This window comes from Stegastes partitus, unplaced genomic scaffold (assembly GCF_000690725.1).
Source record: "Stegastes partitus isolate 25-593 unplaced genomic scaffold, Stegastes_partitus-1.0.2 Scaffold805, whole genome shotgun sequence".
Taxonomy (NCBI): domain Eukaryota; kingdom Metazoa; phylum Chordata; class Actinopteri; family Pomacentridae; genus Stegastes; species Stegastes partitus.
The window spans coordinates 189,501-202,168 of record NW_007578536.1 but is presented as its reverse complement, the minus strand read 5'-3'; the positions used below and the strand labels follow the sequence as shown (position 1 = coordinate 202,168).

At 45.0% G+C, this 12,668-nt stretch overlaps 2 protein-coding genes across 2 annotated transcripts in view; one reads left to right on the top strand and one right to left on the bottom strand.

The window, feature by feature from the left end:
- Positions 1 to 1,100, bottom strand: part of LOC103365052 (D(5)-like dopamine receptor) — a 20,446-nt gene extending 19,346 nt beyond the window's left edge. Inside the window, 1 exon segment of the mRNA XM_008292377.1 lies at positions 1,083 to 1,100. Coding sequence (XP_008290599.1) covers positions 1,083 to 1,100 — 18 coding nt within the window.
- The window catches only part of LOC103365051 (serine-rich coiled-coil domain-containing protein 2-like), a 37,035-nt gene that overhangs the window by 14,458 nt on the left and 9,909 nt on the right, over positions 1 to 12,668 (top strand). Inside the window, exons 2-9 of the mRNA XM_008292375.1 lie at positions 3,409 to 4,547; positions 5,192 to 5,359; positions 5,997 to 6,176; positions 6,258 to 6,322; positions 7,346 to 7,519; positions 10,446 to 10,533; positions 11,632 to 11,716; positions 12,363 to 12,476. Of these exons, the coding sequence (XP_008290597.1) occupies positions 3,452 to 4,547; positions 5,192 to 5,359; positions 5,997 to 6,176; positions 6,258 to 6,322; positions 7,346 to 7,519; positions 10,446 to 10,533; positions 11,632 to 11,716; positions 12,363 to 12,476 (1,970 nt within the window). The 5' untranslated portion in view covers positions 3,409 to 3,451. The remainder of the gene's footprint in view (positions 1 to 3,408; positions 4,548 to 5,191; positions 5,360 to 5,996; positions 6,177 to 6,257; positions 6,323 to 7,345; positions 7,520 to 10,445; positions 10,534 to 11,631; positions 11,717 to 12,362; positions 12,477 to 12,668) is intronic.

Genomic DNA, 12,668 nt, shown 5'->3' with positions numbered 1-12,668 from the left:
GTTTTTACTGAACTGCTGGGCTGGTGATTGGTTGTTGTCAGATTGCTGTACAGTCACCGTCACCTAACTGTCATGTAACTGGAACCACAGAGATGTTCGGGTGGAGCTGAGGTGGCCTGAGCTCGCCGAGGCAGCAGAGTTGACTCCTAAAGAGTATTTTGAGTGCATCGTGTAAAAGATGTTATTAAAGCGTCCCGTGATGCTGCTCAGGTCTGTGTTTATCTGACGCTTTGCTGAGCTGCAGACTCGACGTTCCTGTTTGACTTTGAGCTCCAGAGCCTCTGTTGTTGTTGTTGTTGTTGTTGTTGTTGTTGTTGTTGGTAGGGGTTTGTAATGACTCTGTAATGTGACTGTGACACAGCGGCGAGGAAGTGGTGACTCAGCGTTCTGCAGCATCTCCTTATTAATTTATCTTCCTCTTTTTTAAGGCCGTGATGGAAGCCGTCGGTCCAGAGGCGTGGTGCTGCACTTCTCAGCCCGTTACGTAACTGAATACTATTTCTATCAGGAGAACTCATGGCTGAGCGGTAGCAGCATCTGTACTTTATTCATATCTTCTTATGACTCTGGCAGCAGCGGGTTCTTGTTATTGTTGAGGTTTCAGCGCTGCAGGACGTGCAGATGATGGTTTATAAATGCAACCGTGACGTTCTGACCTTTTCCGTTCTGGTGAAACTCGGATCACAAGTTCTTCAGCTGTTGCTCTTCCCTGTGTCCCGTTCACGAGAAGCCCGTCAGCTGGTTTTATTTTCCAGCTTGTGATGCTCAGGTTGGTCCAGAGTACGGAGGCCCAGGGCGGACAAGTGACTCAGGAGGCTCCAGGTTGTTTTTCCTGTTCTTCTGACAACATCAGGACCACGTGGTGCCGAGCCTGCAGCTGGGCTCTGAGTTCTGATAAGGGGGAAAGAAATGGACGGGGTGCCGACCAAGTTTTACATCATTATAGATGTCATTTTAATTAGCAAGCAAATTAGCAGATGTTAGCGTTACGCTTCCATGAAGACCTGCAGCTAACGAACATCATCGTTCTGAGTTAGTCTGACTGTTATTTTCTATAACATCCATCAGAATCAGTCCCTCACCGACACAAATATGTCCATATTGTCCCTCACTGTAGCTGAATATTGAACTTTCTCTTTTATTTCTATAACATCCTTTATTTCAGTTGACTCTTTCACCTTTTTCATGCATCAAATAAAGGTATTTTGTATATTAATCATTTTAGATTATTTTTTTGCAAAGTGTTCATTTATTATATACAGATATTTTTATTATCCATGATTTTACTTGTTTTTTATTTTTTTAAAAATCTCTATTACCCGTAGACATTTTTATATATTCCTGATTTTAATCCATGTTTATTAATATTTTTTTAATCTACAGACATTTCTGTCTTTAGCATTTTTAGCTGATTAAAAAAAAAAATCATTAATTATCTACTGACATTTCTTAGTCTCCATAAAATTTTAGCAGCTTTCTTACTTTTTTTTTATCCATTAGTTGCTTATATTTCTGTCATTTCATCTGAATATTTAAACGTTTTCATCCTTTACCTGTAGACATCTTTATACATACATGATTTTAGCTGTTTGTTTTTATCTACAGATATTTTCTATATTATCCCTCATTTTATCTGTTTTTTTTTTTTTTAATTTTCCATCCATGACCTACAAATATTCTTCTATTATCCCTCATTGTAGCTGACTCGTTTCGTCCATTATCTACTTCTATTTTTATGTTATTTATGAATTTAGCTGAACTCTTTCCTACTTCTATATTTCAACCCTTTTATTTCTGTTTTTTCCAGATGTTTGAGCTATTTTTCCGTCTATTTCCTGCAGAGCTGAAGCACGGCTGCTGTGTTTTCCTTCCACCTTTGCTGCTTCAGGGCTTGTGTGTGTGTGTGTGTGTGTGTGTGTGTGTGTGTTCCAGACATGTTGTGATGGGTGTGTGTGTGTCTGTCTGCGTTGTGTTGGGTGTGTCTTGTGTAACATCATTAATGTGATTACTATCTGCTGCTTTCAGTTGGAGCTGCAGGACCAGCTGACTGTTTTTATTAGGGGCGTGGTGCGTTCGAGTGTTCCTGCACACAAACCGCACACTAACACACTCACACTCACACACACACACACACACACACACACACACACACACACACACACACTCTCACGGTGAGCTTGGCTGCCGTTCAGTGCAGGTGAAGCGTGCCCGGGCCGTTCATCACCAGCGGGTGGCTCCTCTCCGGGGTTTTCCACTCCCTCAGGACTGTAATTCAGCTCCTGAGCAGCTCTGCAGGTTCAAACCTCTGCAGGTCTCAAACATCCGGACTCAACTCGTGGCGTGTGGAGTCCGTTCAGCTTCGTTTTGACCCAAAGAGAAAGAAGCAGTGATTTCCAAATGTTGTCTCTGAATGCTGTGAAGCCTTTGAACTGAAGGTTTTAGTTTTTGATGACAGCTGTGATGAAGCAGCCTGTTCGTACCAGTATTTATATAGAATATATAACTAGTCCTGTACATAACCTATGAACGTATACAACATCTGCCTCCGAGCTTCCTGCCTTCATGTCCTGCTGCTCATATTTACCTGTCGTTTATATTTCCTGTGTCTGATCGTCCTCGTGGCTGAAACCATCCAATATTTTTTTTTGTGAATTATTTTGTCTGTAAAAAACTGAAATATTTCCAAAGTTGTGTCCGTCCTTATTATGTGTTGTTATGAAAAAAAAGGGAAAATCAGGAAATCTTCATGATTTACAACCAAAATCTGTTTTTTTTAAGTGTGTAACATTTTAACCTCACTCATGTTCGTATTTCTCGTAGCCTGTGATCATTTACATACTTCTCTTTGTGTTTCTATGTTCAGTGTCGCTGCTGCTTATTTTAATTGTCGATTATTTTGTGTATAAAACATAAGAAGAAACTAAATTTGCATTTTTTTTTCACATTTTTGGACCAAAATCCATCAAATTTTTGACATTTTTTCTTCAGAAAATGACCTAAATGTTCTAATTAATCAGAATAGTTCATTTTCAATAAGCAAATTGTTTAATGTATGTCTTTACCTGATCGTCCTGTTTTCTAGAAAAACCCAAATCTTTATTTGACTCGTCACGTTGACCCTTTGAGAGAAATTCAGATGACTTCAATACAAGAATCATGTTTATATTTACAGAAACCAACCACTACTCAGTTACTTTTATTATTTCTTAATTAATTTGTCAAAAAAAAACAAAACCCAAGAAGCCCTGAAAAACTCACAGAACTTTGATCGGTATCTTGTCGTCCAGGAGTATTGCAGATAATTGATCATTATTATGGTTTTTAATTATCTTTCACTCTAAATATTGTTTCATCATGTCAACGCTGCAGCTCTGTTTAAATCCTCCTTTGTCTTCTTCTCTCCTCCAGCTGCTGTCGCTCAGTGTCTCCATGGTGAAGGGGGCGTGGCCTGATGTCAGCCCCGCCTCTCGTAGACCCTCCCACCATCACCATGCCGACCATGGTTTCTAGGCTGCCCAAGTTCGGCTCGCGGCCCAGATCTCAGACGGCTCCGGCTGCGTCCGGCGCCGCCCCTGCTGCCAGCACCCGCCTCACCAACGGGTTCTACCACCATCCCGGACCGGTGGGGGTCAACGGCACCGTCACGGCGCCGCCCTCCGCCGTCCGGCAGAACGGCTTCATCAGAGTGCCGAGTTCCTTCCCCGCGAAATGGAGGAAGGAGGGCGGAGCGACGGAGGACGGGGAGGCGAAGAACGTCCCGCAGCCGCCGTCACCGCAGGGCAAAAAGGCAACCACGCCCCCTCCAGGAAAGGGGCGTGGCTTCGGCCAACCTGCGACATCATCCTCGCCATCGCCACAGTCGAGCCCCAGAACTCTGCCTGCTTCTAAAAGTGGCTCCAGACTGAGCCCGCCGGCGTCCGGACTCCCCAAACGGACCCTGAACGGCGTTTCCAAGCCTCGAGGCACCCTCAGGCAGCCGCAGGGTTTTGGTCGACCCGGCGGTTCCAGGCCCAGTTCTGGTCCTGGATCTCGGTCCGGGTCGCCCCTCCAGAAGAAGGCATCGGCCAGCCGCTCGTACTCCAGCGACAGCCTTGGCTCCGCCCCCTCCGTCCAGCTGACCGAGAACGACCGCTTTCGCTCGCGGAGCCTCACCCAGGTCCGACGGCAGCCCTCCCCCACCCTCACCCCCTCCCCTACCTCCTCCTCCCCCACCGTCGCCCGCTACCATGGCAACAAGGCGTCCTCTGCCCAGGCTCCGCCCAGAAAACCACCAGAGGGAGGAGCTCGAGGTGGGGGAGGGGTCAAAGGGAGGTCAGGCGTCCCCTCCCTCCTGCCTCCAGCGGCCTTGAAGAAGCCCCTCCTACCCAGCCTTGGCCCCGCCTCCAAGCCCAGCGGCATCAGCTATAAGCTGTCCCGCCCGTCACTCATGAAGCAGTCCCGCCCCCTCCGAGTGACTCCGACCAATGAGAGTGGAGGTGAAATAAACCGAGGACTAAATGGACGGAGAGACTCGGTGGAGACGCCGTCGACCACAGAGAACAGCCCCGGTTCGTCCCTTTACCTTTATTTGGATCATTTCAATAAAAACAACCAGAACCTCCTCAGAACATCTGGTTCTGTATCTGCAGCACCTTTATCTCCTGACCAGACCTTCAGACTGTGAATGTTCCAGAGTTCCACAGAGGAGGGTCCAGATTGATCACTTTAATGGACTTTTTCCATCATTTCTGAGCCTCAGAACTTCATCAGTACCGCAGATAGACACATGACATTTAGGAGGAAGAACACATCTGGGTTCTGGTAGAACCTGACACCAGGTCAACATAAAAGATGCAAAATTACCACAAAGAGAGACAAAATCAACACAAAAAGGCCAAAACTACCACAATGACACAAAACTACAACAAAAACAGGCAAAATTCCCGCAAAGACTCCGAAATTACAAAAAACCCACAAAATGACCTCAATCAGAGCCAACGGTGGGTTGTGCTTCACTTACATCCATCCAGGTGTCGCTCACCCTGTTCTCTGCTCATGTCCTCTACAACCATTCCATCTGTGGCGGTTTTGTGTTTCTTTGTGGTAACTTTGGTCTTTTAATAATTTTCAGGAGTTAAAAACAGATTGAATCAGTTTTAGGTCCAATCAGGCGTCACAGTCCGAACACTGACTCCCCATCCTGTCCCCGTAGAGAACTCCCCCGATGCTCCAGACCCAGAGGGGCTGTCTGCCGAGCCCGTGTTCCAGGGAGAGGTGTCCATCGTGGGGGAGACGCTGGAGGACATGTCCCTGTCCTCCACCTCGTCTCTGGACAGAAACGACACCAGTCAGGAGTACATGGACGACTTCGACAACCTCGGTGAGGGAGTTCGCTCGCTGGACCACGGTAGCTGCTGCATGTGTTGGATTTTCTGCTGGAGTTTTGCAATTTGAACTGTGTGCTTTTGGGTTTTTTTCTGCTCCCGTCTCATGTTTCCTCACTCGGGTTAAGTTTTCACTGCAACATCAAGTCCTGCAGCTCTGTAGAACCAGAACAAGAGGAGGGAGCGAGAACTCAGAGACGTCTTCTGTACAGAATGATACAGTTAGAACGAAAACGTAAAACCTTTCTTTGATTATTTATCAAAATTAAAATGCCCAACATTTTTGCATTTGTCTAAAATGACTTAAAACTTCTCCAAAACAACTCAAGTGTCCAGAATGACTCAGTCTATCCCTGATCGTTCAAACATTTCGAAACTTCTTCAAACGTTGGCTTCAAACTGGTTGAGAAAGACTAGAAATGTGTCCGAGGTTACAAGACACAAACAAGACCAAAAATAACTTAAAGCTTCCAAAATAACCTGAATTTGTCCAAAACTGCTCCAAAGTCCAGTTGTTCTCAGCGTCACCGTCAGAATTCATCGCTAGCAGTTGGAATAAAGGCCTGATGCTAACTCTGGCTGCAGAGGATCAGTGCATCGGTTCCGGCTGATCCGGTTTCTTCGTGTTCGCAGGTAACGGAGGCGTCGGCATTCTGCTGCTCTCCTCCAAAAACGACGAGGAAGACTCAGGGCTCGACCAATCGTGTTCCAGGTTCAATGACGACAAGCCGGCCGCTGTCAACGGCGTCACCAAGGCGACGGCGCTGTGTTTCCTGGAGGACGGCTTGGATTGGACCGGCGTCAGACTGGACGGTGGGTTTTACACGAGTGATGCTCGACGCAGGAAAAGTCTGCCAACATGTTAAACGTTCTTATAATCCCGTCTGCGTCCAGGTGAACGAGGAGAGCATCGGCTGACCCGCAGGAGGAGGTCCAGTCACCCAGAATACCACGAGCAGGTACCAGAACCAAACAGAAGCCTCCTGTTAACTTCACTAATCTAAAATCTGTGGTGCAAAGTCTCGGGTCAGGTGTACGAGTGTAACCGATAGGCAGGTGTGTCACCTGATGTCGAAGGTCCTGAACCTCCTCAGAGTCTCTGTCATGGTCCCGTTGCTGCTAAACTCCCACAATGCTCTCTGCTGCCACCATGAGCTGTAGTCTGTAGACGCCTCCTCTGGTCTCTACAGGATTAGACAGTGAGAGGCTCCACCTGGTGGAACAACCAGGTACTACAGCTGCTCTGTGGTACATTTACTGACATACACGACCTTCTTCTTCTGTCTTATCGGTTAAGATATTTTTATGCAACGCCATGCTATCAATATCAGGATCTTTGTTACAGACAGTAAGAGGCTCCACCTGGTGGAACAACCAGGTATTGCAGCTGGTCTGTGGTACATTTACTGACCTGCACGACCTTCTTCTTCCACCTTATCTGTTCATACAATTAATCAAATAACAGTAAATCATTAACATCATTCCCACAATCATTAACACTAAAATACACTGAAAGTACTTGCTAGCGGAGCAACATTAGCACCACAAACAACCCATAATGCAACACTCCCCAATTACACAAACGACCTCCACGTTTCAATCCTTCATTTTTCAGAAGAACGTGTCTCATATTATACACGACATGTCACAAGCTTTACATGACGTTAACATGCAGGTCTGAGGCGTGTCCTGGTCGTTGACTCACGCTTTTTAGGTGCAGCCGTTTGGCTCATGGACTCCACCCATGAAAACGCAGCGCCGCATCAGTCACGCTGTCCGCAGGGTGCAGCGGCCAAACACATTTTAAATGATCTGTCGGCGCTGAACAGATGGTCGGGGCGAAGCGCTGAACGTGGCAGACAGGCGTGAACGATTTTCCTCTTCACACTGCAGTCAGAAGACAAAGCAGGAGGCTGAATGTTTGAAATGAGAGCAGGTGGAGAGTTTCATGACACAAACTGCAGCTCCTCTGTCCTCTGCAGGGCGGCTCGTCCTTGGACTTGTCCCCCTCCGACAGCTGTGGTTCCGGTGGGACCTACATGTGGGACGAGGAGGGTCTGGAGCCACTAGGGGGCGCCGCCACCACCGCCTCCATCCACACCAACAGCAACACCACCCACCACATCGGGAGCTTCGACTCCGACCTCAACAGCATCGTAAGGCCGAGTTTCTAACTGAACAAACGAGAAATGAATTAAGAGGAGCGTTTAAGGCTTTGAGGGCATAAATTAATAGAACAGAAGGTTTTTATCGATATATTCAGGACATACAGAGAAACAGGAAAGGTGTTTCTCTCTCACCTGTGTGTTAGTGCCATAAAACATATAAAAATCCACCTGCATACACTGGCAGTAGTGCAATATATAAATTACATTTTATATCCACATGTAGGGGGCGCTGCTGTGGGAAGAACAAATCAGATTTCTTAGATTCAGATTAGCATCGATTTAGTGAATATTTACATGTTCTGCTCAGACTTTGTTCCTTTTCTCAGTTTAACGGCTCTGACAGTATTATCACAGGGACGTTAATTATTGAATTCATAATAACAATTGACTTAATGACATGTTTTGCTCATAAAACATCAAAAATCCATCAAATATTTGGCATTTTTGCTACTTTCATTATCAATATAATGTAGTCTGCAGACACTGTCATTAGCCCTAAATCAACAGCAGCACTTCTAAGTGTTTAATTTCCTGTATTTGTGTATTCTGAGTGGTTCGTCTGTACGATACAGACTTCAGTTTGGTTTAATTAGCAGCTTTTTTCACATGTAAACTAACTGCAGAAGCTGGAAGACTGAAGCAGATGATGCTGAGTCAATAAAAAGATCAGATTTGATCTAATTAATGAATCTAATGCTGTGTCCCAGCGTGTGAACTCGTTATTTCAGCACTGTGGTAGCGTCAGAGAGCGTCTCCTGGTGTCGTTCAGCTCATTTCATGCCTCTTCAATCAGCCTCGGAGAGAAAAGAGCAGAAGACAAAAGCAGAGTGTTTGACATTCGCGTGGCGTCGCCTCTCTTCGGCCTCTTCGCTCCACTTGAGGCCAGTTTTTGGGTTCAGTTGAACTCCAGCAGCGGAGAATCCAGTCAAACAGGCAGAAACTGAAGTTAAATGTCAGACGAGTCTGAACTGGAGTCCAGCAGGTGGAGTTAAAGCCTCCTCCTGCCTCCTCAGCCGCCGCGTGTTCGGACACAGCTGCTCCTCATCCAGACTAGCTTCAGTTTCAGATGTTTAACTCCAGGCAGCAGTTACTTCGCTCCTGTCTCATGTTTCTTCTTGTTTCACTGCAATATAAAGTCCTGCAGCTCTGTGGAACCACAACAAGCGTGATGAGAAGGAGGAAGCCTGTTGGATTATAATCACCTGCAGACCAACATTTAAGGTCTTGTTTGGTCTGAAGACGATCAGTTTACTGTCAGGATCAAAAACAGCATCAAATTCTCAAAGTGTTTGTCTTTTTGGTTTAAAGGTCTTGATCAGTTCCTGTTAATTTACGGTTAATCGACTGATTGATCAACTAGTTTTACTGCTGTACTGTGTATGTCTCATTACAATCAGGCTGTCGGTGTTTATTTGTGCCGTCGTTGATAAAATCCGTCTGTTTTCAGATGTGAGACGGATGAACCTGATCGGACACACTGATGGAAAAATCGATTGTTTCTGAAAAACAGTGCTGCTGGAGATATTAGCGAGACAAAAGAGGCCGACAAACACTGATGCTGCTTCTTCAGAGGAGTGAAATGATCTAGAAAACAACATATTCTCATTAGTTAATGACAGATATCAGTAAAAGCAGCGTCTGTTTGAGCGTTATTGTCCACTAGCGAGCCGACTTTATTATAAAACATCAGGATTTTAGGTTTAGTGTTCGTGACCGAACCACACAACGCACACGACACGTCAGACGGTTGAACATCCAGAGATCCTGACTGTCTCTACAGCTTCTGGAAGATGAACGGTGGAGTTCTATCAGTTCTTCACCTCTGTAACCTGTCGGTGGGTTTACGTGTTAACAGCTAAGAGGTGAAATCCACACTTTGATCCTCCAGAACCAGAGATCCAAGCAGGATTTTATCTGATCTTTTATTCTGCACCGTCGTCCAACAGAAGCCCTCTGGCTCCCTCTAGTGTTCACTTCGTTACTTACAGCTGGTCTGTTTGGTTGGTCCTTCTGATGTCCAGCGTTTCTCCAGGTGTTACCCACACCGGCTCTATGTGCTGTAGATATTTAACTACTCACACTTTTAATGTATGAACACAGCCGCAGGTCGACCTGGACACGCTGAACCGTGGTCACCTGACTGTCGGTGGCAGCTCAGTCAGTCATGGCTTCACTCAGGAGCTCAGATTTTATGTTTTCTTTTTAAATAAGACGTATAAAAATAGAGAGATTTTGATAAAACATCACGATTTAAAGCTTTGATTTTCCAAACTGCACGTCTCACATCATATGTTCAATTAAAAAGCCAACGATTATAATCGTTTTATTTTAGCATTTTTATTTGTATTTTTAAAGCTGAAAGGGTAAATGTTGATTAATTTAGGAACTGCCACTAAACCTTCTGAGATTTCTGTCTTTTCTTCATCAACGACATCCACAAAGTTTGTTGTTTATAATGTTGGTTAACTGCAAATGATTCAAACTAAACTAAACAGCATCCAGTAAAGGATTCAGGTTTGATAAATGCTGAGTTCAGCTGCAGCTCCTCTGCAGACGTTATTACTGTTCAGTTAATGAGCTGCTGTCTCAGTAACGAGCTCAGAGACTGATGGCCGAGGCCTTAACGAGATCCGGACTCATGTCTCCAGTCCTCTGTTTTCAACTGTTACTGATGGAGTTTTAATTTGTTTGTCAGTTTGTTGGTGGAGCTTCGACCAGCAGCTGGACTCGTGTCCCTTCAATCCACAGTGTGTTGTTTTGTGTCTGAGGTCAGAATAATGACTTCTATTGACTTTAAACCTCAGTGTGGTGGAGCTTTCTGCTGCTGTCCACTTTGGTTTGCTGTGTTTTATTGGCAGTATTCAGACAACCCAGCAGATAAAACACTGAGTCTGTGTTTTCTGGTTTCCTGCAGGACATCCTGAACAACCTGGACTGTGATCTGGCCGACGATGACCTCATGCTGGACGTTGATTTCCCAGAAGATGCTTCTCTGCACACCGGTGAGTTCACATCGCGCCGCTAAAATCACTTCAGGTAAATTATTGATCCCACTGAGGCTGAGCAGTGATGTGACGTAATCTGACAAACAGTCGCGCAAAGTCATCGTCTTCAAACGGCACCAACAGCAAACAGACAGTAATCTGTTGTTGAAGTTGGGAAAAGAAGATGATACCACAGTGAATAGGTTCCTACAGAATCCACCTACGAGTTCAGCTGAACAGAAACTTGGTCGTGTTTTAGTTGGTCGCTCAGTTGGTTCACGTCAGTTAGCACATGAGCTTAGCGGCTAGTAATCTGTTCAAGCAAACACGATGCCTGGACCTTTAAATTCAATAAATTAACTAAAATTACCTGAACTGATTTGGTCAGGGTGAGCTAACGGTTCATTTTAGCAGCTAAAAAAGTTTACCTCAAGGTAGCTAACAGTTCACAGCTCAAACAGTTATGTTCAGTTTAGCTAAGAGTTGAGCTTAGTAGCTAAAATATATTTATTCGGGTTAGCTAGTAGATTGGTTTAGCTGCTAAAATAGCTTTATTCAAGTTAGCTAGCTGTTCAGTTCATTGGCTGATAAAGTTTCGTTAAAGTTAGCTAACAGCTCAGTTTAGCAGCTAAAAGAGCTTTAATTACTTTAGCTAGCTGTTAAGTTTAGCTTTTAGCAATCTAATTTAGCATCAGTTCATTTTAGTTTCACAAACAGTCACAAACCAAGACAAGTCATAGAAGTTTATTTAATTTAAAGGACTGTTTAGGAGCTAAATGTTTGGTTTGGGTTACTTTCATCTTTTGTTCAGCAGCTAAAGTGTTTAATTGTAGTGAAGCTAATGCTAATTATAGAAAACCGTTTGGGAGCAGCTGAGTGGCAAAAACCATGCAGTGATTTGTAAGTCTGGAAAACATCTCCTGTTTTTAACAATCCTGGTTTTAAGTGTAGAACGTGTCCTTCAGTGTTTTCTCATAAAGGCTAAAAAGCCTGAGAACCATGAAGTCTCAACCAGTTTGTAAACCTGTCTCCTGCTTGAACACAGCATTTTAACTTTCTGAATGAGCTGTCGTGTTCTCCGTATGAACGTTTCCGTGGTGTTTCTGAACCCTGCAGACGGAGATGTTCTGCCCCACATGGCCCAGTGGAGGAGGAGGCAGCTCTGCTGGGGAACGCAGGACGTCCACAACGACAACGACAGGTGACAGGAAGTGATGACGCTGTGTGGACTCACCTGCAGCTCAGTTTGCCTCCGAATAAGACCCACGATGGAGCCGCTGGTGACTGCAGTGAAGAAATAACGCGAGAACAGTCTCCAGAGAACTCATGCTAATGTAGAAATACTCAGCTTCTTGTACACGGAGATGCTGATTATAAAATGAGTGAAAGTATTTCCTGTTTGCTAACTGAGGCCTCGGTGTCGAGTCAGTGGTTCAGAAGCTGGTCTCTAGTTTAAGGGAAAGGTCAGTGGAGTCAGTGAAGAGCCACGTTTGTGTCTGATGATGTAGCTCAGCAACAAAATCAACAGCAGGAGGCCATTTTCCTCATTTCTGCTCCTGATAAAGAGTCGAGAAGCTTCAGGAACCTTTGGCTGTTTAACTTATTTTAATGGGGACTCCTGCTGCTGTGGTGTTCCTGAACGCACCACATGGAGGTGAACTGGGCTGAAGTTTGTCCAACTATCGCTGCTGCTTCTCCTGAGACAATAAGATTTAAAATAAAACTGAATTATGTGAAGAAAAGCAAAAGAAAACTTTGCAAATCTGACCTGACTCATGTAAAATTCATCATTTATTGGATCTATTGTTGTTAAAGTCTTTGGTGGTAATCGAGCTCCTCCTTCACCTCCTCAGTGACTTTCAGTGCTACAAGCTGACCGAGGATCCTGGAAACAAGAGGATGGACTCGACCACCGACGGAGATCTGATCCTGGATCTGTGTTCCAGCAGGTCAGTCAGCAGGTCCTACATGTCTGCAGCACTTTGTGTTGAGTCTATTCATATTCATCGCTGTTGTGCTGTGCTCGGCTTCAGTAGTTGTTTTCTCTTTGTTGTCACTTTGTGCGTCTTTGTGGTCATTTTAGTTGATTGTCGTCCTTTTGGGTGTCTTCAGTGGGTGTTTTCTGCGTCTTTGCAGTCGTTTTGTGTGTCCTT